A 21,878-nucleotide genomic window follows, 5' to 3' on the forward strand; every position below is an offset into this window, starting at 1 on the left:
CACTCCGCCTTTCGTAGGAGGCTGTTTGCTTGTGAAGTGAATCTCTTTTAAGACCTAACAACGTGCGTTGAACGCTGGGCTTTAAAACCTCCCTTGTTTTCCCTTGCATCTCCCAGCTTAGAACTGTGACGGGAACACTCATGAATCACTTTCTCAAAGCTTGAAATGGTCAGAGACTCCCCCAAAATTCCCCCAGGTTCATTTGCAAGGGGTGGGGAGTCTGGCATTGACTTGTGCCTGAAGCTCTCTCTTTTGGAATGGGGGCTCTGATGAATAAAGAGCTCCCATACGTGCTGATTGATGTTCTCTCATAGTCGGCGTGTAATTCCTAGGCGATAATTTAAATCCTAGTTCAAGCGACAGATATGGGTACAAGTGGGTAGAGAGGAAGGGTATGGCTCTCACACTTGGATGGCTTCACCATCCTTCATCCTATAGCCCTGTATGCAAACCAAAAGAACTGAGCCTCAGCCCTAACCGGTTTGGCTCAGTGGATAGAGCGTCATCCTGCGGACTGAAAGGTCCCGGGTTCTATTCCAGTCAAGGGCATGTAACTTGGTTGCAAGCACATCCCCAGTGGGAGGTGTGCAGGAGGCAGCTGATCAATGTTTCTCTCCCATCAATGTTTCTAACTCTCTATCCCTCTCCCTTCCTCTCTGGAAAAAAATCAATAAAATATATATTTTAAAAAAAATAGAATGGAGCCTCACTCCCCCTCCCCAAACACACACACACACACACACACACACACACACACACACACACACACACAGCCTCTTTTATAGCACAGCGGGGCGGTGCCAAAGCCCAGGCCCCAGGCTCAGGGCTTGCTTCCTAGTTTCCATGCCTCCCTCACTCCTGAGACCTTCGGCTGAGTTGCATTATGGGAGGCTAATTACTGCCCATTGAGGCACTACTGTCTCAGACCTTCTGATATAAAAATATGGCCCCTGCTAACTGGACTAACACCAACATACAACCATTTGCTGCAGACTTGTTAAGGAGCCACCAGGAAGGCCTACCCAGAGCAGTTCTTAAACACATACACTCTCACATCTTCTGTCCTCTTAGCGCCAAGAACAGCCAATCAGTGATGTGTTAAAAAAACACAGGCTCCCCTTCTCAGCCAAAGGGAATGCTCTCTGAGGGTCATGAGTAGGAGTTCATAGGGACTAGGCTTCATCTTAAACCCTCTCCTCCTCCCTAGTTCCATAGCAGAAGCAAGGTGAGAATGTGAACGGCAAAACATGCCTTGAGCAATTACTCTATGATAAGACCGGTTCTATGCACTTAACATGAATTATTCCATTGATCTTCGAAATAGAACCTGTCAACATTGTGATTTAGTGGAAACTAAAGCTCGGAGAAATTACATGTATCGCCAAAGCCACTTAGTTTGTTAAGTGGAATAATCAAAGTTTAAACTCTGATTTTAACTGATTTCAAATGTTGAGCTTTCTTCACCCAAAGCAGAAATCTTGCTGGCTGATAGAAAATATGCCTTTAGGCCAGTCATCTCAATTTTTTTTTCTGATTCTACACATATATCAGTAAATTTATTTAAGCACCATCTCCAATATATGCATACTCATTTGTAAACTAGATGCATAATATACTAATAGGTCTTAATATTGATTGGTAATATAAAACCCAGGGCACTAGTTGTCATTAATGACAAATGTTGTAAATTTATACTTAATAAGCTGTTAATAACATGGAAAATTATTTGGCCAAATCTAATTAAGTCATTGTTGGTTTAACCTCACTATATACGTGGGTGACAAATAATTTGTTCCAGGAGTAGGAGTAATCTGGTTTTGCTGTCTTCGATCCAGTTGCATTGCGGAAAACATTCTAAGCCACTTGTCCATTTTGTGAGGGTTATTTGGTTAAAATTAGATAATCTGGTTTGTAAGTCTACTCATGGCGTATGTGTAAGCCTTAAAACACCATAATAGCCCTGGCTGGTACTCAGTGGTTAGAACCCGCCAATCAAAGAGTCACAGGTTCCATTCCTGGTCAAGGGCATGTACCTCAGTTGGGTTGCAGGTTCGATCCTCAGCCCTGATTGGGATGTGTACAGTGGGCAACCAATCAACGTGTCTCTCTCACATTGAAGTTTCTCTCTTTTCCCCTCCTCCCTCTCTTCCACTCTCTCCAAAAATCAGTGGAAAAAATATCCTCAGGTGAGGATTAAAAACAAAAACAAAAAACCACCATAATATGCCAACAGTGAAAAGAGAAATGAGAGCACCAGTGAAGACACCCCTACGACATTGCATAATTCCAACTGTCCCCTACAGTGCTTTGAATTCATGCAAATGACCCAAGGAAGCCTGACGGAAGGCAGCAGGGTCAATATGCCGACTCATTGTCAGTAAATGAAAATTTCTCTCCTATGTGTAGACAGAAAATAAATAGGAATAGAAGTTCTAATGGTTTCCTCCCATATCCCATATCTTATTTTGTGTAGTCCCTGGAGTGTGCCCTTTCCCCCAGGAGACCCCTGCCCCCTAGTCCTGGTTTGGACTCTCTCCAGTACAGGGTACCGGAGGCCCAGGGTTTGGGTGAGAAAAGGAGCCAGCGAAGAACGGTGGGGTCAGCGGGTGGGGCGGGAACAAGAGGTGCGGAGTCTGGAAGACCGAAGCGGGTGCTCAGAGGACTTGAAGGGCCACATGGCAATAGTCTGGTCTCCCCAGAGCCCCACCCTGGCGGGCACAGGGGCTGCAACAGCCTGGCTTTCTGGTTCCTTCTTCTCTGAGTCCAGGTCTCTCAGAGCCTCCCTCCTCCAGCCTGAAAGCCAGAGAAAATTAAACCCTCTCTGCAGCACAAGCATCCCTCAAGGTTTGTTTCCAAGCTGGAAAAGCAAGGCATGTCAGCCCTTCCCCGGGTAAAAATAACTCGCCATTGATTTTGAAACCCCTTGCATTTGTCTCCCAGAGACGGGCCGTACAATGGCACTTTGTGTGGGCGCCTCTGCCTGCGAGGGGAGGAGGCCAGAGGAGGGCCGAGCTCGGCAGTGGGCGAGGGCGCTGGGCAGCCCGAGGTTGCTGTTGGACCTCAGCCCGAGGAGGAAAACAAACAGCAAGGATCGTGGAAAATGCTGAGTCCTCCAGCTGGCGGAACAGCACCGCCTGGCAGCGCTCGGAGCCAGGCTCTGCCCGCCAGCAGCTGCCACAGCGAGCCTGGAGGCCTTGGCACCCGGAGCCTGTCCCAGGGCCTGGAGGGCGGGACACAGACACTCCTGTCTCTGCAGACAAGGCCTCCAGAGTCCTTACCCTGATTGCTGAGTCTTTTCCTTGTCCCAGGGATTGGTGGGGAAGGTGGGAAAGGGGTGGGCGGGGGGTGGGGGGGATGTTTCACAAGGAAGGAGAAAAATACTCTCTTAAGCTGTCCTTTCAGATTTGCTAAAAGTTCCCACTCACATAACACTGCGTCAAGCACCATCTCCATCCTGTGAGGTTAGTACTATTATCCCTATTTCATGGACTAAGAAGAGGAGGCTCAGAGAGGGTAAATAACTTGTCCAAGATCACACAGCTCGAAAGTGACAGAGCTGGGATTTAAAACCATGCCGTTTAATGTCAGAGTTCATACCTTATGTTTTTATTCCTCTCTAGGAATATAAAATATGAGAGACACAGGAAAATCAGAGGGAGAATAAAGGGAATGGGAGAGAGAGAGAGAGAGAGAGAGAGAGAGAGAGAGAGAGAGAGAGAGAGAAGAGTGACTAAGGATTGAAATAATAGAAAGAATAAAACATAAAAAAGCAGGAGCTGTCAGTCTAGAAGGAATGTGAGACCAAGGCACAGAGATGGCACGAAATGCTGAGCTGGGAATGGAAGCTGGAACAGCACTGCTCTGTCACCTACTGTTTTCTGGCCCCCGAACAGGATTCTGGGAATAATCCTCAGAGATCACTCAGCATCTGGGGCTCAGGCAGCTCCCAGGGAAGCCGAGGAGCAGGCAGCTGGAGCAGAGAAAGGAGCACCTCTTTCTCTTGCAGTTGTGGCCTGGGTGGGGCAGGTGCCTAGGCTCCAAGGACAGAGCGGCACCCTAATGAGAAGAGACAGCCTGCTTCAGTCCTGCAGGGAGGCCTGTCACATCCATTTGTGAGCCAAATCGCCCTTGTCCCCAGAGGAAGGAAGGGTTGGAAGAAAAGAAAGGAGGGAATGAGGGAGAAAGGAAAGGAGGGAGGGGAGGAGGGAAGAAATGGACTCTTTCTTGCCTGTGTTTGGAGGGACTGGCCCTGAACCCTCATCATACACATAGGACTGCCTTGGCATTAGTAGGCGTAAGACCTCATTGTGCCTGTCACCAGTTTCCAATGTGACCTCAGACCAATCACCTAAACTCTCTTACCATAAACCCTTTATCTCTACAATGAGGGGGTGGACATGAGGTTTTTCCAGATCCATACTCTGGTGATGTCGTGTCCGCATGGTCATCTTTGCATACCTCCAACGTCCTGGTCCTAACACAGAGCCCACCACCCACCCACACTAACCATTCACCCCATCCTGTGGTTCCACCCACTGCTGATCTACTCACTGCTGATTCTCTCAGAGGCGTCTCTTCTGAGCAAATGAAATCATTTTCGAATGGGGCCTCCTGGTGCTATCCTGTCCCTCTGATCTGTTCTGTTCTACAGACAGGATTACATCAGGACACGTGGGAAGCGCCTCGGGGCTCCACCTTACTCTTCACAGGGCCTTGTCTCGGCCCACAAGGCCCTGAATCATCGCCTCTCTATCTTCCCCTCCTCACCTCTCTTCACTCCTCCACTGTACCCTGTGCTCTGCTTCCACAAAACTACTGCCTGTTTCTCTATCAGCCCATTAACTTTCTCATCTGTAGGCCTTGACCTCTACCACTTTCCCTTTCCACCTAGTTAAGTTACTCACCTTTAGGATATAAATTTTTTCATGTTAGGTGTTCCTCCTAGGTGTCAAATCATACTGTTATTACACTAGATAGCAATTATTCCTTTACATGTCTATAACCCTTAATTTGCTATGAGCAGAGGCTTTGTACATGGGTGACCAGAGCAGCTTGCATGCCTCACAATCACATCAGTTACCCACCTACACCCCTACCCACTCCTAACAAGAAACCTGAGCTCAGAGAAGCCTTCCAGCCACACCCTAATGACTGTACTCCTCACTCCCGTGGTCTAAGGCCAGTCAAAGGCAAGGCGTGCACACTCTGTGATATCACCTGGAAGACTTGACCATAGAGAAAACAGACACCTGAACAAAATAGCCATTGTCCTCCAAACGCTCGTCATTGTCTCTCCCCCATCCCTCTTACCCTTCTTCGAATCCGTATAAATACCCCAGACTAAAGGTACATTGGCTGCAATAGTAAACATTCCTACTCTCATGGAAACCAGAACATATGGGAAACTATTGGTATACCTGAGAAATAGATTAGCAGAGAGAACACGTCCGGTTTTGAACTTGTCTTCCCTGGAGATCTGTAAGAGCAACGACAGGTTTGCATGGACACTTCAAAATCCCCAAAGCCTTTTTGAGGTTCTCCATCCCATCTCTCCTAACCTTTGGGATATTCTTGACTCAAAAAAGCAATGCAAGCGAATAGAGATCACCCATTTCCAGGCCTTCTAAAGACTGTTGCCACCTCTTCAAGTCATGTACTGTTTACAGGCACATCTGGGGGACAGTTCTTGAAGAAGTATAAGAAGAGTCACAGCTGAAATTTCAGGTTTTGCCTGTAGAAAAGTTAAAAATAGCCTGCTACTGTCCAGGACCCAGCAGCTCAGACTGACAGTGTAGGATGGGCAGTGGCTATCTCTTGACCTTCAGGAATTCCCACAAGTGGCTGCTGAAAACCTCCTTGCTCCTCCGTGGGGTATCACATGGAGTCCCAGAGCTGACCTGACAACAGAGCCTTGTAAAAATTCTGTGCCTGAGAGAGCTAGGGCCTGAGTGGCAGGAATGAGAGATTACAGACAAGAAGACAAACTCAAAGGTCTCTGGAGATCACATAGCAGGTCCTGAGACCTGGTCGTTGTTGATTCAAGTGTTGCTAGGGGAAGAGGACCACCACCATCATCACTTTAGGCGTCAGCACACTGAGATATGCCAGGCAATCAAATGAAGCTGGTTTTCCCAGGATAGAAATATTTTCCAGGAAAATGGAAAAAGGGGAAAGGGCCTGGGACATGGAGTAAAACAGGAAGTGACACTGGCCCAGGGACAGGGAGGCCAGAGCCACCTTACCTCCCTAATTTGGGTATGTTTGCTTCCTCAGCTTTAGGCCTTTTACATTTCTCACTAGTTGATCAACACCTGCTTTTATCAGACTCCTTACATCTCTGCCTCATTGCAAGAGGTGCCAGGAACCTGTTTTCCTGCTATTTATTGTTCTTAGTGGAGGATTCTTATAGCAGGAAGAGATCCCAGAGGACAGTGAACGGCCAATGGCATGTGAACAACTGACAGACCCATAAAATGGCCTACCCAGGTTGCTGGACCAGCTAGCTACCCAGAGGGTCACGTATCCCTGCATCTGAGCTAGAGGAAGGCATCTGTACAGCTGTGCTACGAACTACCTTCCAGGACAGCCAGTGGGGGAAAGCAGAGGTCGGAAAAGCTTCCTACGGAAAGAAGACTGGCGTTGTCCTCTATTTGGTATGTGAAGTGCACCTCTTATGAGCCAGGGCTGCGGCTCCCAGGGGTGGTGAGCCGTTGGCCAGCATCACCAAAGGAACCCTTTTAGAGTGCTTGGGTGGCAGCGTGCATGGTATAATGGAAAGAGCAGCGCTCAAAGGTCACAGGGTTCTGAGGAACCAGATGACCTCCTGTTCTCTTCCACTGAAGGTTCTAGAATAAGATGAACCTCCTGCTGAGTAAACCTGGAATGTGGAGAGATCTCTTCACAGGGGTGACAAACTCAAAGTCCCAGGCAGGAGTGGGAATGTGTGGTGCTGACCTACTAGAGACAAATGAGGGGATTGTCTCTACTCAGTGTCCGTGCCAGAATCAAAGGCCACCCAGCCAGGACCCTGTGCTGCCCTACACTGTTCCCTTGAGCTGCATAGCTGAGTCCCCGCTCTGGAAGGCCACACCAAGCACCTCCATGGCCTGGGATCAGCCCACTCTGTGTAAGCCAGTGTGTAACCTCCGATCTCCACTGCCTCCCTCATTTCATCCAAAGCACGAATCACAGTCCTCCACTTTTTTTTTTTCTTTTTTCGTTAAAATAGTTACACTTCATTATACAGGAAGGCCCTGGTGTTGCTCAATTGTGTGTGTGTGTGTATGTGTGTGTGAGACTATGTGTGAGTGTGTGTGTGTGACTGTATGTATGTGACTGTGTGTGTGTGTGTGTGTGTGTGTGTGTGTGTGTGTGTGGCAGTGCTACAACTTGCTCCAAAGCCATGGCAAGGACAAGCCAGAATAGCCTGGGCAATTGCCTTATCCCCCAACCTCCTGAAGGCATGTTAAGTTTATAGATTTTTTACCTCCAGCTTCTTTTGAATGACTCCTCTTTTCCCTGTGTCTCCTTCTATCCAAACCTCGGCCTGCTCTCTCAAAACCCTGCGGTTGATTTAGGGTTGATATTGTCTCTCCTCAATGCTTACCACCACTTCAATATGGCGCTCTCAGCAGCGTCACTAAGAGAGCTCCCCAGCCCTGGCAAGGTTGCTCAATTGGTTGAAGTATTGTCCTGTATACCAAGAAGTTGTGGGTTTGATTCCCGATCAGGACACATACCTAGGTTGCGAGTTAGATGCCCAGGATCCCAGGTTGAGGCACATATGGAAGGCAACCGATCAGTGTTTCTCTCTCTCTCTCTCCCTTCCTCTCTCTAAAAATCAATAAATATATCCTTGGGTGATCATTTAAAAAAAAGAAAGATCACCAAAGCCCACTTGTCTAAGCATTCCCCAGTTGAACTCTTAGTTTGAGAAACATGAGGACTGAGCTGATTTCATTCAAGCATGCCTGATGTCTTTTAACCTGCTCAGCATTAAATCAGATACTTGGGGTATAAAAGCCACTTGGCATCAAAGGAAAGCTCTCTGTCCAAATCCTTGACTAAGGCAGAAACCTATTCTCCGTGTTCTGTTTATGTAGGGGGAGAAGAGCTCAGATGTGGCCTCAGGTTGGCTCAGGAGTTGTGACTTTGCCCAGGTTTGCAGCTGAAGACTAAAACACAGAAGTACCTCAGGCCATCTCCCCCCGAGTCTCTGAGGGAGTGGTGGTGGCTTGACCGGGATGTCAGAGCCCTCCTCGTGGCCAATGGGGCTCCCCGACCACCAGACCACACAGTTGGTGCTTAACGGGCACTCAGCAAACCTCAAGCTCCAGGCCCGAAGAAGCAGAGTTTCCAAAAACAGAGCCCTCTTTGTGAACAATTCAGCAAAAATTCTCTCTCCAGCTGTGAGCTGGGATTCATGTTGCAAATGTTGGTGTTAATTAAAAACATCCACCTTCTCAGTTTCAACAGTAAGAGAAAAGCGCCATGCAGATGGGGTTTCAGCATTCCTCCCCGAAGCACTTACAGATACGACTGTATTTATGACAGGGTGCTGGGGGCTCATTCTTAATTTTCAGTCCCCAAAAAAGAACGGGGGTCAAGGAGATGGATGTGATGGGTCCAAATTGGCACAGAGAAAATTGGTAACAGAATAAACAAGAGCCCAGTCAGTGTAGCTCAGTGGCTGAGCATCAACCTATGAACCAGGAGGTCACAGTTCGATTCCAGTTCAGGGCACATGCCCAGGTTGCGGGCTCCATCTTGAGTAGGGGCGTGCAGGAGGCAGCCGATCAATGATTCCCTCTCATCGTTGATGTTTCTATCCCCCTCTCCCTCCCTCTCTAAAATCAATACAAATATATTTTTAAAAAAAGAAGAAGAAACAAGAAAACTGCTCCTGTCCAGAGCATCAGGAAAGAGGTTCAACTTCCTGTGTTAGTATCAGGAACTTGACCTAGTTGAAATCAGATGTTTATCTGCTGAGTCATTAAAAATTGTCTTCACGCTGCCCTAAATCCTTCAGACATGAAGAAAACGAGCTGTGATAAGGCCAGGAACATTTCATGAAGGGTAACACCGTGTATTCAAGAACTGGAATGGGAGATCGATCATACTTCCCTATATTCTTATTGCAGTTCTCATTTTATTTGAACATTTTTATCTAGAAGGATCCCGAGCTAACAAGATCAGCAAGACCTAGTCGCATCCCTTCCTGAGCTTCTGTGCTTGGTTCATTTGTCCCGCTTCACACAGGCACTGGACAGGGAAAGAATCAAGCCACACCCACATCGTTATAAAGGAATTTCTTTGTCTTTAATCTCACACAGTTTAAAATACAATATGAAATCAGGCTACAGGATATAAAAAACTCTTCAGGAAAATGATGTGCCAGCATCAGCTACTAAAATACAGACAAAAACTCCCCCATAAGAAATTTTTTGCATTTAAAAAACAAAAACAAAAAAACAAAACAGACACTTAAATGGCTACATCTCTAAGCTACCTCAGTTCTGAGTTTTAAAAAGCACCTGCTTTTCCTTTTTTTTTTTTTCATCTTGCTTTTAAATGTTCAGCTTTTTAAAAAATATAAATTATATGAAAATACAAGTTGGAAAATAGTCAAACACAATATAACATCTTTTTACCCCTATATTTCTCAGCTTAAAAAAAAAGTATTCTTTAAAAAAAGTTCAATAACTGAGGCAGTATTCCTGATAGAGATAGTTTCATTTTCATATATATCTTTCATATATGTATCTGGATACATATACTTATGGTTCCTTGAAACTTCTTTGGAATGTAGGTAAGAGCTAACACATTTATATAGACCCCAACGGAGAAAGCAGCATGCACAGCATGGCTAGAAGAGAGGGGGTGTCATTTCCACCATGAAGACAGGCAGGTTAATGCTCTAAAATCCGGAGAGCTCACTTCCAAAGTGAGGAACAGCACATCTGATCTTGGAATGCTACCTCCAATCCCCATCGCCACCCAACCAGGGCTCCGTGCACCAAAGTCCCCAGCGGCCTCTGCATGGAGAAGGGAACCAAAGGGACTCTGAACCCGACAGCCAGCACTGACGTGGGTGAAGGCATCTCCAAGAAAACAAGGGTTTCCCCCGGCTACACCAGATTTGCCCATCCTTCCTCTGAAGCTAATGTGTGTGTGTGTTTTTTTTAAAAAAAAAAAGCATAAATGCAACAATTCTGCTGCATTTCCAGTGTATAAACCACCCACCACTCTTCCTGGGATGGTCTCTGGCCTTTGGACAGAAGAGAAGAAGGCATCTGGCCAGATCAACAAAGCGGTCTTAACTAACAAACTATCTATAAATACTGAAAACGGTGGACCTGCAGAGAAAGGCGGTGCAGCGAGCAAGCGGGCTGGGGAGCACAGGAGGCACTTTCTTACATCGGAGCTGCTGTGGGGTGGCTGCCGGGGTTAGACACTCACACGAGGGGAGTTCTGGGCATCAATGGAACAGGAAAGGTTGATGAGCTGGGCAGGTGATTGTATGCCTGGTTGCAAACAGCAAGCCATGACTGATGCCCAGCCTTTGGTTCTACCTGCGCCTGTGACTGACATGTGGAGAGGTGTCCCTAGAAAACCCAGGTATTATCTCAGCTGCAGTTCTGCATGTCTGCAAACACACACACACACACATGCACTCACGCACACATGCATTCACGCACGCACACACGCACATACACATGCACGCACACAGGCACTTACACATGCACGCACACCTTTGCCGGTGCCCAACAAAGATCCAATAACCTAAGAGAAAACCATGTAGTCCAACAGTTCTGCCGACCCTCCCTGAGCAGCTCCTAAAACATCTGGAGAGCTTCATTAAGGCACCTGCAATTGGAAGAAGATCAAAATACACAGCTGGGCGGATTCTGCCTTGGCCTTCCAAGTAGACACTCTGCTTGATCAGTGAGAGTCACAGAGCTAAGTTCCTGACAGTCAGGGCCTGCGAGAGGACCTGGAGTGAACAATCCACGTTCCTGAAGATGCGCTGGAAGTGGTGAGCACTTCCGGTGACTCAGCTAGAGCCTGGGGAAGCCAGCCCTGAGAAGCCCACCTTAACCGCCTCTTCCTCTCTCGCTGCAGTCTGCAAAGCCGTCCCACGGCCCGCACCCTTTTAAATCAGGCATCTCGGCCATGGTGGGGATTCTGATTGAATTAGGAACTTGTCTTCATTACTTAGATGTTGGGCCTCCCCCAAACCCCGACCCAAAACCCCATTTTCAGATTACCCTTCACAACTGCCTCCATTGTTTAAATTATGGGGGAACGAAAAATATATTCACATCTCACGGACCACCTCATTGTCTTTATTCAAGCTCCTGTGCTTATGTTTCCTTTGCCTTCTAGTCATTCCTCTCTTCTGCCATTATGAGCCTTCACTTACCCTGTGCCACGACAGCGGTCCAAGTGCAAGACCCGAACAGCAGCTGCACTGTTCGCTCTGCATGCACGGTCTTGCTGGATGGACATCCCACTCAACTAGCCTAAGTCCTTCAGAGGAAAGCCTTGCGCTTCTCCTCCGGAAGACAGCCAAGCCACCTTTTGCTTCTAGGCACCCACAATTTCCATTGCGCCAAACACCCAATGAATCTAAATGGCTTTATCATATGCTCTTCAACTCATGTCGGCTGTCACTCGTTCACTCCCCAATCAGAAAGCTTTACATTTCTCTGCCCTGAATAAGAGTGTGTGTGTGTATGGACAGGGGGGGACGGACAAGAAGTATGGGAGGCTGAGAGGATGAGACATAAAAGATAAAGTGTTAGTTGGGAATAACATGCATTCGGGACTTACTTCCTAAGACCCGAGGGGTAATGCCCAGGCACACAGCTTTGATTCCTAATCATAGGAAAAGAACCAAGTCAACCTTCCTCCTCGATGTCCTTCCCAGCTCCTGATTCACTGTGCTCCCCAGCCAGGGCTGCCAAATACATTCAAGTTGAAGACTTGATGCTTCTTAGCTCAGTATTAAGTCTAAACCCCGAGAATCCACTAACGACAAATACGTAGAGGGGCGTGATGATCATTTTTTTTTTTAAATTACAGATGACATTCACATGCACAGGTCCCTTGTCCCCAAATCAGCATCATTTGTTCCTTCATCTATAAAGCCACCTGGATCTGGGGTCCGATCTCAGTGACAGCACTTTGCCTTTCCAGTGGGGTCTATATAAACAGTTTCCTTTCGCTGTGACAGAATCCTCAGCTGGCAAATAAAAACAACCTTGCATGATACTGCAATACTGAGGCCACCTTAGAGCTTAAGACGATTTTTAAGAAGAAAAAAAATACTGGCACAAAATTTAATAAAATAAATTCCAACACAAAAACAGTTTTGGTCCCTCCCCCACGGAAGTCCACCTTTGTTTTAAAAGTAGAGTAAAAGGTAAATAGTCCTTGGTTTTTGGGCACTCCCTCCCCAAACAAATTGTCCTACCCCACCTCCCTCTTTTTGGCCCCGCCCAGACCTAAAAACAGAAGCAAAGGAATTGCCCTTCATCCATCTCAGGACCCCTGATGCCTCAATTGCTTATGCTAATAAGTTCATCCCTTGAGGCACTTTTTTTTTTTCCTCCCATGGATGATTTTTAAAAAATTATCAGACATACGCGTCTAGTCCTCCCTCAAGCCAGATTCTTCAAGCTTCTAAGGAGACCTTTCTCTCTCTCTCTCTCCTGCAAATTTGCTCAAGAATTTCTTGTCCCACCCACCCCACCAGTCCTGGCTCTCCTTTGCCAACCACACATACTTGATTATAGCTGCAGTTCACTTAGCTCCCACCCCTGAATGTAAAAAAAAAAAAAAAAAAAAAATGAGTCTGGAAAATTAAAAATAGAATAACCATTAAAAAGTAAGAGTCCAACCGACGTGGGTCTTTGAAATGTCTCAGCAGAGTTTCCCTGGCCCCCCCAGGTGCCCGTCACTCATCGGCGTCTGGCTTGACATCCAGCATGGCGTGGAGCTCCTCAGGCGTGTACCCCAGGAGGCTCTGCAGGTCACACACAAAGCGGTACACGTAGCGCTTGCCCGCTGTCTTGTGGATGATGTTTTTGTCATAATAGTAGCGGAGGCCACGGCTCAGTTTCTCATAATTCATCTTGGGCTTGTTTTTCCTTTTCCCCCATCTCCTGGCCACCTGAAATTAAAAATGGGGGAGGGGGGGTTAAAAATCTATAAAAATAATCCAATATGCATGTTTATATGCCTATAGCCATTCGTGATGACCCATGATGTTCAAGTCAGTCCGGGAAGAGGTTCATGTACATGGAGGATAGTCTCCTGACTGATCTGTCCTGACCTCCAATGTTGAAGGGTCAGGCTAGGATGGCTGGACCGCTGGTTCTAGGTTGATGAAAAATAGTCACCCTGGACTTCTACATAATGAAGTTTACAAAAAGAAAAAGGAATGCAACACTGCAGACTCTATTCCATCCCTGTATAATTTAGAGAATGTCCCTGGCCCGGCCAGGGGTGCTCAGTGGTTGAGCATTGACCTATGAACCAGGAAGTCACAGTTGGATTCCTGGTTAGGGCATATGCCCCGGAGTTGTGGGCTTGATCCCCAGTGTGGGTGTGCAGGAGGCAGCCCAGCAATGATTCTCTCTCATCATTGATGTTTCTATCTTTCTCTCCCTCTCCCTTTCCTTCTAAAATCAATAAAAATATCTTTTTTAAAGAGAGAGAATGTCCTTGCTTTGGAATGTGAGGGGCTGGAGGAGCCCTGAGCTGCAGCCACACCTGCCCTTCATCAACAGGATGCAGGTTTCTGTTCTGGGGCACAATTCTTCTCAGGTGCGCCACACTGAATGGTTGGCTCTCCATGTTTATCCTCAGCATTGGGCATGGCAGAGAGCAACCACTCACTAAGCATTTGCTGGATCAAAGAATGGCTTCATGAACAAGTTGCACCCATTTTCCCAAAGCCTCTTGAGTTGTCTGAGCCCTTTCAGATTCACAGAGCCGTGAGGCCAGGAGAAGGACTAAGTAATAGAAGGCAACTCATATTTACGAAGGATGACTATGCGCCTGAGAACCAGGTGCATCCTATTAGGCAATCCAAGAACAATGGGCAATGTAGAGATTTTCTCTATTTTCCAAGTAAAGAGACTAAGGCTCAGATGGGCTATGCAACTTGCAGGAGGTCGCACAGCTAGCAAGTGGCAGAGCTGGGATCAGAATCCCAGAAAATGTCCTCGGCATCACACAACCTCTTCCAGGGTTCTCTCTTCCACAGCACTCCGGGCTCGCTCCCTTCTTACCTCATCTGGGTCAGAGAGCTTGAATTCCCAGCCATCTCCTGTCCAGCTGATAAAAGACTGGCAGGACTTATCAGTGAGTAATTCCAGAAGAAACTGCCACAGCTGGATCGGTCCACTGCCTGGAAGCACAAGGCATTGACTCATTACTCCAGAGGCCCAGCCCTCTCAGCCCCGGATCCCAGGACCCAGCTCTCCCGCTCCCCTGTCCATCCAGCCAGGAGAAAAGGCAGGCAACACACAGGACACAGGGAGGAGGCGCTATAGCTCACACAGACCGAGAAGGGGAAGACACTCCCACCCAAAGGAGAAGAAAAACACAAGACAATAGAGCAACTGCCTTCTGTTGAATGGCTGAAGGGTCAGGCCACATTTCTTGCTAAGCAGACTCCAGAAAGAAAACACTGACTCTATCCTCTGAGGCAGCATGGTCCTTTGTGCCTTTACAATTAAGTCATTTTGCCTCAAGAAGTAAAAAAAAAAAAAAAGGTATTAACCAAGGAATGCCAGTTGGGAGTCCCAATCGGAAGTCAAACCTCATTAGCACTCCTCTCTAGAAGGAGCCTTTGGCCCCTGATTTGCAAAAGGGAAGATCTTAGGCTTATGTAACAAGGACTTAGTTGGGTCATCATATTCCTCTCTAGCACCATCCTGTCCTCCCAGGTCACACATAGGCAAGCATCCAAACAGAGAGAGGAAAGAATCAAGTCATCAACTTGCCACCCAGAAATCCTCGAAGGTCAGCTGACGACTATTAAATTCTTCCTGGGTCCAGTATATTCTAATTTACACACACACACACACACACACACACACACACAGGCACACACACGTTGTCCTGTCTTAGCCAACAACACTGCCACTATTGTAGTTCTGGAAGGCCTGGCATACTCTGAATGTCAATTTATCTATGCTACAAGATTCCTGCTACATAGATTTCCTTTTAGGATAACTTTTTATTCAGAAATGACCATGCTGCCCTGGGCATTGTGGCCCAGTTAATTGGGTGTCATCCCATGCACTTGGGAACATGCCTGGATTTCAGGCTCAATCCTCAGTTGGGGGCCTGGAGGGGGGGGGGGGGGCATGCTGGACCCATCAGATGGATGTTATGTTTCGCTCTCACATTCTCTCTCTTTCCCTCTCCCTTCCTCTCTCTCTCTCAAAACCAATTTTGAAAATCTTAAAAAGAAAGGACAATGTTGACTGATTCCTATTCCCCATGAGTGCACCAGAGAGAGAAATACTGGTTCAACAGGCCGTGCTGCTTGTGCCCTGCACACCATCTCAGAAGCCAGGGCAGGACTGAGAGCAACCCGCCCATGCAGATGAAGGAGGCCGGGGACGCTCCCACTCACATGGAAAAACCTGACTTTTTAAACTTCAACACTTAACCTGAGTTTCAAATGTTTCTGATCCAAAGTAAACTGAGACCCAATAAAACACCAGCTTCAGGTTGGTTCCCTCTCAATCTAAAAGGGAAATGTCCTCTAGGATCGATCAGGGTAACCTCTTCTTCTACCTTTCATGTCTGTAAGGCCTGTGCGTATGCAACACATCACTCGCTCCTCAAGTCCACTGCCCACTCCTCTGTACATGACGCACAGCGGCCTTGCTGTTCCCATTCTATGTGTGAAAAAGGAGCTCAGAAAAGCCACGTGACTTGGCTCGGAGCACAGTTAGAAAACGGTGCTTCTGGGTCCAGTGTCCAGGCCGTCAGGCTCCAGGCACAGGGCCACCTGGACAAACACCTGTGAGGAAGCAGCGACGGCTCTGCGCTGTGATCTGCCATCTGGGAAGCGCTCCTTCAGTAACTGCTTCCTCGTGGTGGGCCCAGCGCTCCTCCCCCGCACACCCCACGCGAAACAGGGCACGTGAAATATCACTGCGTCCTCCTTCAAAAATGCACCTTGAGCTCTTTGAAACCTTCACGCAAGAAATACCCTACACGTACCCCTGAATGAAACGATTCCGCAAATGCCTACAAAACAAATGAACTTTAGAAAACACAGCCCTGAGTGCTGGACGACTTAAGCCTTATCCTCCTCCGTCTCCACCCCTCCTTGAAAAACCACTGGCTGGGCCACTCACACACATTTGCATATTTCTTATAAGTTGAGTTAAAGTCACCAGCGACTACTCCCTACCTGGGATCATGGGACTAAAGGCAACATTATGTGAGGAACCCACTGAAAAGCCACTCTGGCGGGCAGAAGGTGTAAGAAAACAAATCTCTATTGAGAGATGCTACGGGATTTCTGATAGAAAAAAAAAAAAGCAGCCGCAAAACCCCTTGTGATATAATAGGCTTCCTGATGAAGTGCAAAATGACTATACACCCACCAGGATCCCGGAGCAGAGACAGAGAGGGAAAAATCAACTGCCCCAAATTTATGTAAATGAGCCCTGGCGTCTGCTGTCCTCATCTGAGTCAGGTCCCCAGACCACAGACATAGGACAGAGGGAGGAGCTGCTTCAAGAACCTGGCAGAGTGCAATGCTCTCAAGCGCTATGATTTCGTGCACACCTACTATGCACCGGACACGGTGTTGATGCTTATACCCTTCTCACGTACTCCTCACAGTAACTCCATGGGTAGCTGCGACTGTGAACGTATTTGTTCTTCCCACGTCACAGCCCAGAAAACCGTGCAGCGTGCCCACTGGCATTGGCCAACGCCACTCACAACAGAAGTGGAGTGGCCGTGATGGAACCCACGCAGTCTGACCCCCACATTCATAGCTCAATACCACGTCCACCCCAGGGAAGACCACCTGGAGGCTGACGTCGAATCAGCCTGCCTGGTCACACGAATCCAAGGGATAAAAGGACCCACTTTTAAAAAAAAAAACCTTCTCTTCCTCACCTCCCCCAGCAGCCACAGGACGAAGGACAGCCAGGGACCTTGGCGTCCACCTCCACGGGTGACGCTTCCCGTCCAGTTGGTTAGGTCCCCTGTGCTAGTAGCTGTTCATGTCATTCCTTCTCCCTCCCACCATTTACCTTAAAAGCTCCCTCCCTCTGGGGAGGAGAAGGCTAGTGATACCAAGCGGAGGAAAGGGGAGGAAATTCCTGCTTCTACCCCGGCAAGTCCAAGTCCGGGAGAGGAGGGCCCAGGAGCCCGCAGGCCACCTCTGGGCTGGGCAGCCTTAATGTAGAGAGGGGACTAGTTCCCGTCTGGGAGCCAGCTCCTAGAGGCAGGGTGGCAGACAGAGGAGGGCCTGTGGCTGGTCTTCCTGCCTGTGCCATTCCCTGGACTGAGGTGTCCGCCTGGGCAGCATCTACCCGGCCCCAGCCCGGCTCTGCAGAGCTGAGCCCTGGTGTCTGCACACAGGGTCGGGGCCAGGGTGAGGCCCTGTCTGCAGGGGGTTTTCCTTACTGTGAGTTCACACCTTTGTTCATAAAGGACATCACACTGTGACATCCGGGAGCTCTAGTCTTTCCTTCTATTGACACCAAAGGAAGAAGGATTAGAGGCAGGAGAGGAGATGCCTGAAGCAAGCCTAGGACCTGGAGGGGATGGTCGGCTGCTCAGCTTCGCAGTAACCAAGTCAGCACAGGGGTGGTCGGCTGCCTCCTCCCCCCAGGGCCTTGAGGAAAACCCCTGTGAGCCACCTGGAGTGGAGGGGCACCCAGGGCTCTCCGCCTGGGCTTTCTGCAGGCCACTGCCTACCCTCCAGAAAGCCCACGTGGTACCAACAGGGGAATCCGTGGCTCCTGAGCCCTGAATGGCCTCTTAGCTATGGGAGCAGCAGGAACAGGAAGAACATAAAATATTCCCCCAGCAAGAAGGCCCCAGGGTGGGCTTGGACCAGTGGACAGCCTGACACAGGAGCCTGTTTCCACAATGTGTCGCCCTCACTTCAGGTTGTGAAAGTGACCTGGGGCCACCTGGAGGCCCACAGCTTGGAGGGAGCTCTGGACTGGGGGTGCACACTAACTCTATAGACTCCCCAGCACCATCTAAGTCCAAGAACCTCGTGTGCCCCAGACGTGTGCAAACACTGGATGAGGCCAGCACTCTGAGCGACAGGCTCGCCCACGGGTGTTTCTGTGTGGCTGGGTGTACGTCCCCAGGGCCCAAGGGCTCCATCCCTCACCCTTGCTCCAACATCTCCTAACTTCGCAAAGACTCCCCCTCCACCCTTCCTGCACCTCCTCTCATGCCTGGGCCCAGCGTCAGCCAACCACCCAACCAGACTGGGGTCCCGGTGACCTTTGTCCCAGGGAGCAGAGAATGGTGCTAAGAATAGTGCCCGTCATGGGCCGAGGGAGCTCACAGACTAAATGTGACTCACAATGGCGTCCCTGTCTGGGGGCCCCAGGCAGTCAAGGGCGGCCTTCAGCAGGCTGCCGGGGTGTCACGCATCAGGAATCCGGTGGCATCACTGGCAGACTATGCCTCTCAAGTCGCAGCTCTGAGCCACAACAACAGAGGGGTCCCTGTTAGAAGGAAGTCTCTCTCCAAAGAAGTGGGGGGAGGGCACCGCACACACACCCCCAACTCCCTGCGCCTCCACACCCTGAGTCTGCCTCCTCCTTCACCTCCTCCTCCTCCTCCTCCCCGTCCTCTGGCTGCAGTAGGGGGGATTTCCCCTGCCTGCTATGTTCTTCTTGGCTCTGGATACGAGGAAAATTCCTAGTATAACATTCACAGTCCTGATTTGAAGCACTTGATACAACTCAGAAGAAGAAATATCAGGTGAGTACCTGGAGGCATCCCAGACCAACAGCCAATCCCATGAGAATGTTTCCCTCCAGAGAGGACGCTCAAGGCATTTCAAATCCAAGGCCACAATCTCTCTCTCTCTCTCTCTCTCTCTCTCTCTCTCTCTCTCTCTCTCTCTCTCCCCCCCCCCCCCAAAGGCAAAGCTTCAGGTAAATTCCTATTCATTTTGGTTACATTTTAAGTCCCTTCTCCTTGGCAAGTCACTGGAAGGCCTGCCAATAATACATCTCCATGAGAGTTGGCTATTAAAAAAACAAAACAAACAAACAAACAAATAAAAACCCCTGCTTTTTTGCTTCCATACTCAGAATCTAAGAAGTGGGAAACTTAAAGAAATATACAGCAATGGGTTAGAAAAAGTATTAGCAAGATGCTCTCGACAATAACGTGGTCATTCGTCAGTATCTCTCCTCTCATTTTCCATGCTCTGAGGTTGCCTGCCTTGTCCATGAACTCACCCCTAGTGAATTCAGGGTGGGGCTGCAGGTCTGCCTTCTCACTTCAACTGCAAGCTGTCATCTGCCGCCTGTGCCCTAGTGCTTAGCACACAGAAGAGCTGACTTCCACACAGAGGGAGGTGAGCTCCGGGCGGTCACTCTGGTGGACTTCCTCCCACTGCGGTTTGCTTACAAGACCAACCTGATGGCTTGCTCTACGCCCACCCCTCACTCCTAGAATATATGCTCAAGGGCTCACATCCAAAGCCTAGAACGGTGCCTCACCAACAGACACCAACCATTAAAAAGCTATTTGCTGCCCTAGCTGGCGTGGCTCAGTGGATAGAGCGTCGACCTGCAGACCAAAGGGTCCCGGGCTCAATTCTGGTCAAGGGCACACACTCCTCCCCAGCCCAGGCCCTGGTCGGGGCTCATGCAGGAGGCAACCAATCAATGTGTTTCTCTTACATTGATGTTTCTCTCTGCTTTCCCTCTCTCTAAAAATCAATGGGAAAATATCCTCAGGTGAGGATTAACAACAACAACAAAAGCTGTTTGCTGTTCAATGACTCCATTTATCCGCTCCCTGCAAGCATATACCAAAGCTTACCATACCATGACATGTGTCCAATAAACATATACTGAACTGTATGACTACAATAATCCCGCCCCCCCCCCCCAAAAAAAAAGGTGTTAGGACTTAAAAAGCTACTCAAATTGCTTCTCTCTCTTAAAACTATATTTGGGATCAAACAGCAGGGGCGACTCCAGGCTATGTTTCATCAACACGTTCCCCCAAATAAAAACCACCACACCTCCTGTCCTTTGGGGATTCATTTGCTACTTTGAGAAGCTAATCTCTTCAGCTTGACTCTCAAAGTCAAATCAAACACCACGTTTATTTTAACCTATGAAACTCTCATGGTTGGTCACCCTTGCAACAGGGCTGCCTCTACCCTCAGAGCACACATCTGCCAGGTGCTCCTGCAGTAGGGGAACGGGCCTGGCTGCCCCTCCCTGCCACCCAGGTGTCTACCCACAGCCAAACGATGGTGGCGAAAACAGAACACTCAACTCCAGAAATGACCCACCCACGTGTTCATCAGTGTGTCTTCTTCTCATGCTACTCGCTGTCGGAGCTCCCAACTCTGAGGGTGGGGCGGGTGACCCCAGAGTCTAAGCATCACCCCCTTTCTGTCAACCCCCTTCTAAATGATCAGTCACAAGAAATTTCCCAAATCTCTCCATGTCCATTAAGTCCTTGTTGAACGGAGTTTACTGACAAATCCAACAGAAAACATCTGGGCAGTTTCTTGTCCTGTGGACCCAACTCCGTCTGAAGCTGTACAACCCTTCTGTCTGGGACTGAAAAAGTCAAGGGGTCTTATTGCTGGATTGTCTGGCAACCAAAGCACTGGGAAGATTTTTTTTTTTTAAGAAAAGGAAGGGCAGGACTGCTTGAGATTGTGCCTTTCCTTTGCCTCTACCCCGACCCAGTCTCATCTCAGCTCCAACATGGTCCATGTGCAGTACATTCTACAACGAGCCAACAGGCCTTGGTTTAATGACTCACTATACAGCCAATGTGTCCTCTACATCTGATCCCTTATCAATGGCTAGTCACGCAAGGGCAGCAATTGGGGATAGAAGCTCTAAAAATTCAACTCAGAACCACAAAAAAACAGACATTCCTATAGGTACCTGAAAAACCATTAACATAGTGGTGTTCTAACCAGCATCCAACAATGGAAACAAGTTGGAAAACAGCTCTACACGCCATGAAAACCACCCTCTGAGGCCAAGTCTATGGTTTGTTGACACGTGAGACCAAAAGGTAGGAGAAAGCATCAAAAAATAGCCATAAAGCAGGTTAAGCAGCAGAGGGCTGAGATGACAGCAGACAGCATCCTACAGAATTAAAATAGCCCCATGCCTTCGGGAGAGCCCAGAATGGGAGTCAGTGGTCCACGGCTTTGATCCAAATTTCTCCCTGATTCACTTTGAGCTTAGGCAACTGATTCAACTCTCAGGCCTTTAGTGTTCCCATTCCTAGACTGTCCCTGCTCCTTCCTACTTCATAGAGATATAAGTCTAAATCATGAGGGAATATGTATATGTGCACATATACATACATATATATGTATGTATACATATATATGTGTATATATATACATATATACACACACACACACACACATATATATATATATATATATATATACTACAGTGTAGAACAGTTGGGAACAATATATAAAGTACAACAATGAAATTAAAGAGAAGAATAAAGCAATAGAAAATATATTTCCAAAGCAGACTTTTCAAAGCAAGACAAGTAAAAGATAGAACTCGAAAGAAAACAGCAAAAGCACTAGGTAAAATTTAATTCTTCTTCCAAGAATTAAATCGGCCTTTTATATG

At 48.2% G+C, this 21,878-nt stretch overlaps 1 protein-coding gene across 3 annotated transcripts in view; it reads right to left on the minus strand.

The window, feature by feature from the left end:
* Positions 1 to 7,223: 7,223 nt before the first annotated feature.
* Positions 7,224 to 21,878, minus strand: part of ETS1 (ETS proto-oncogene 1, transcription factor) — a gene marked incomplete at its 5' end in the record, with an annotated part of 68,396 nt that continues 53,741 nt past the window's right edge. For all 3 annotated transcript variants that reach the window (XM_081114139.1, XM_081114138.1, XM_081114140.1), the window contains 2 exons: positions 7,224 to 13,174; positions 14,298 to 14,416. In XM_081114139.1, the coding sequence (XP_080970265.1) occupies positions 12,959 to 13,174; positions 14,298 to 14,416 (335 nt within the window). In that variant the 3' untranslated portion in view covers positions 7,224 to 12,958. The remainder of the gene's footprint in view (positions 13,175 to 14,297; positions 14,417 to 21,878) is intronic.

Source organism: Myotis nattereri (assembly GCF_964212035.1).
Source record: "Myotis nattereri genome assembly, chromosome: 19".
NCBI classification, from domain to species: Eukaryota; Metazoa; Chordata; class Mammalia; order Chiroptera; family Vespertilionidae; genus Myotis; species Myotis nattereri.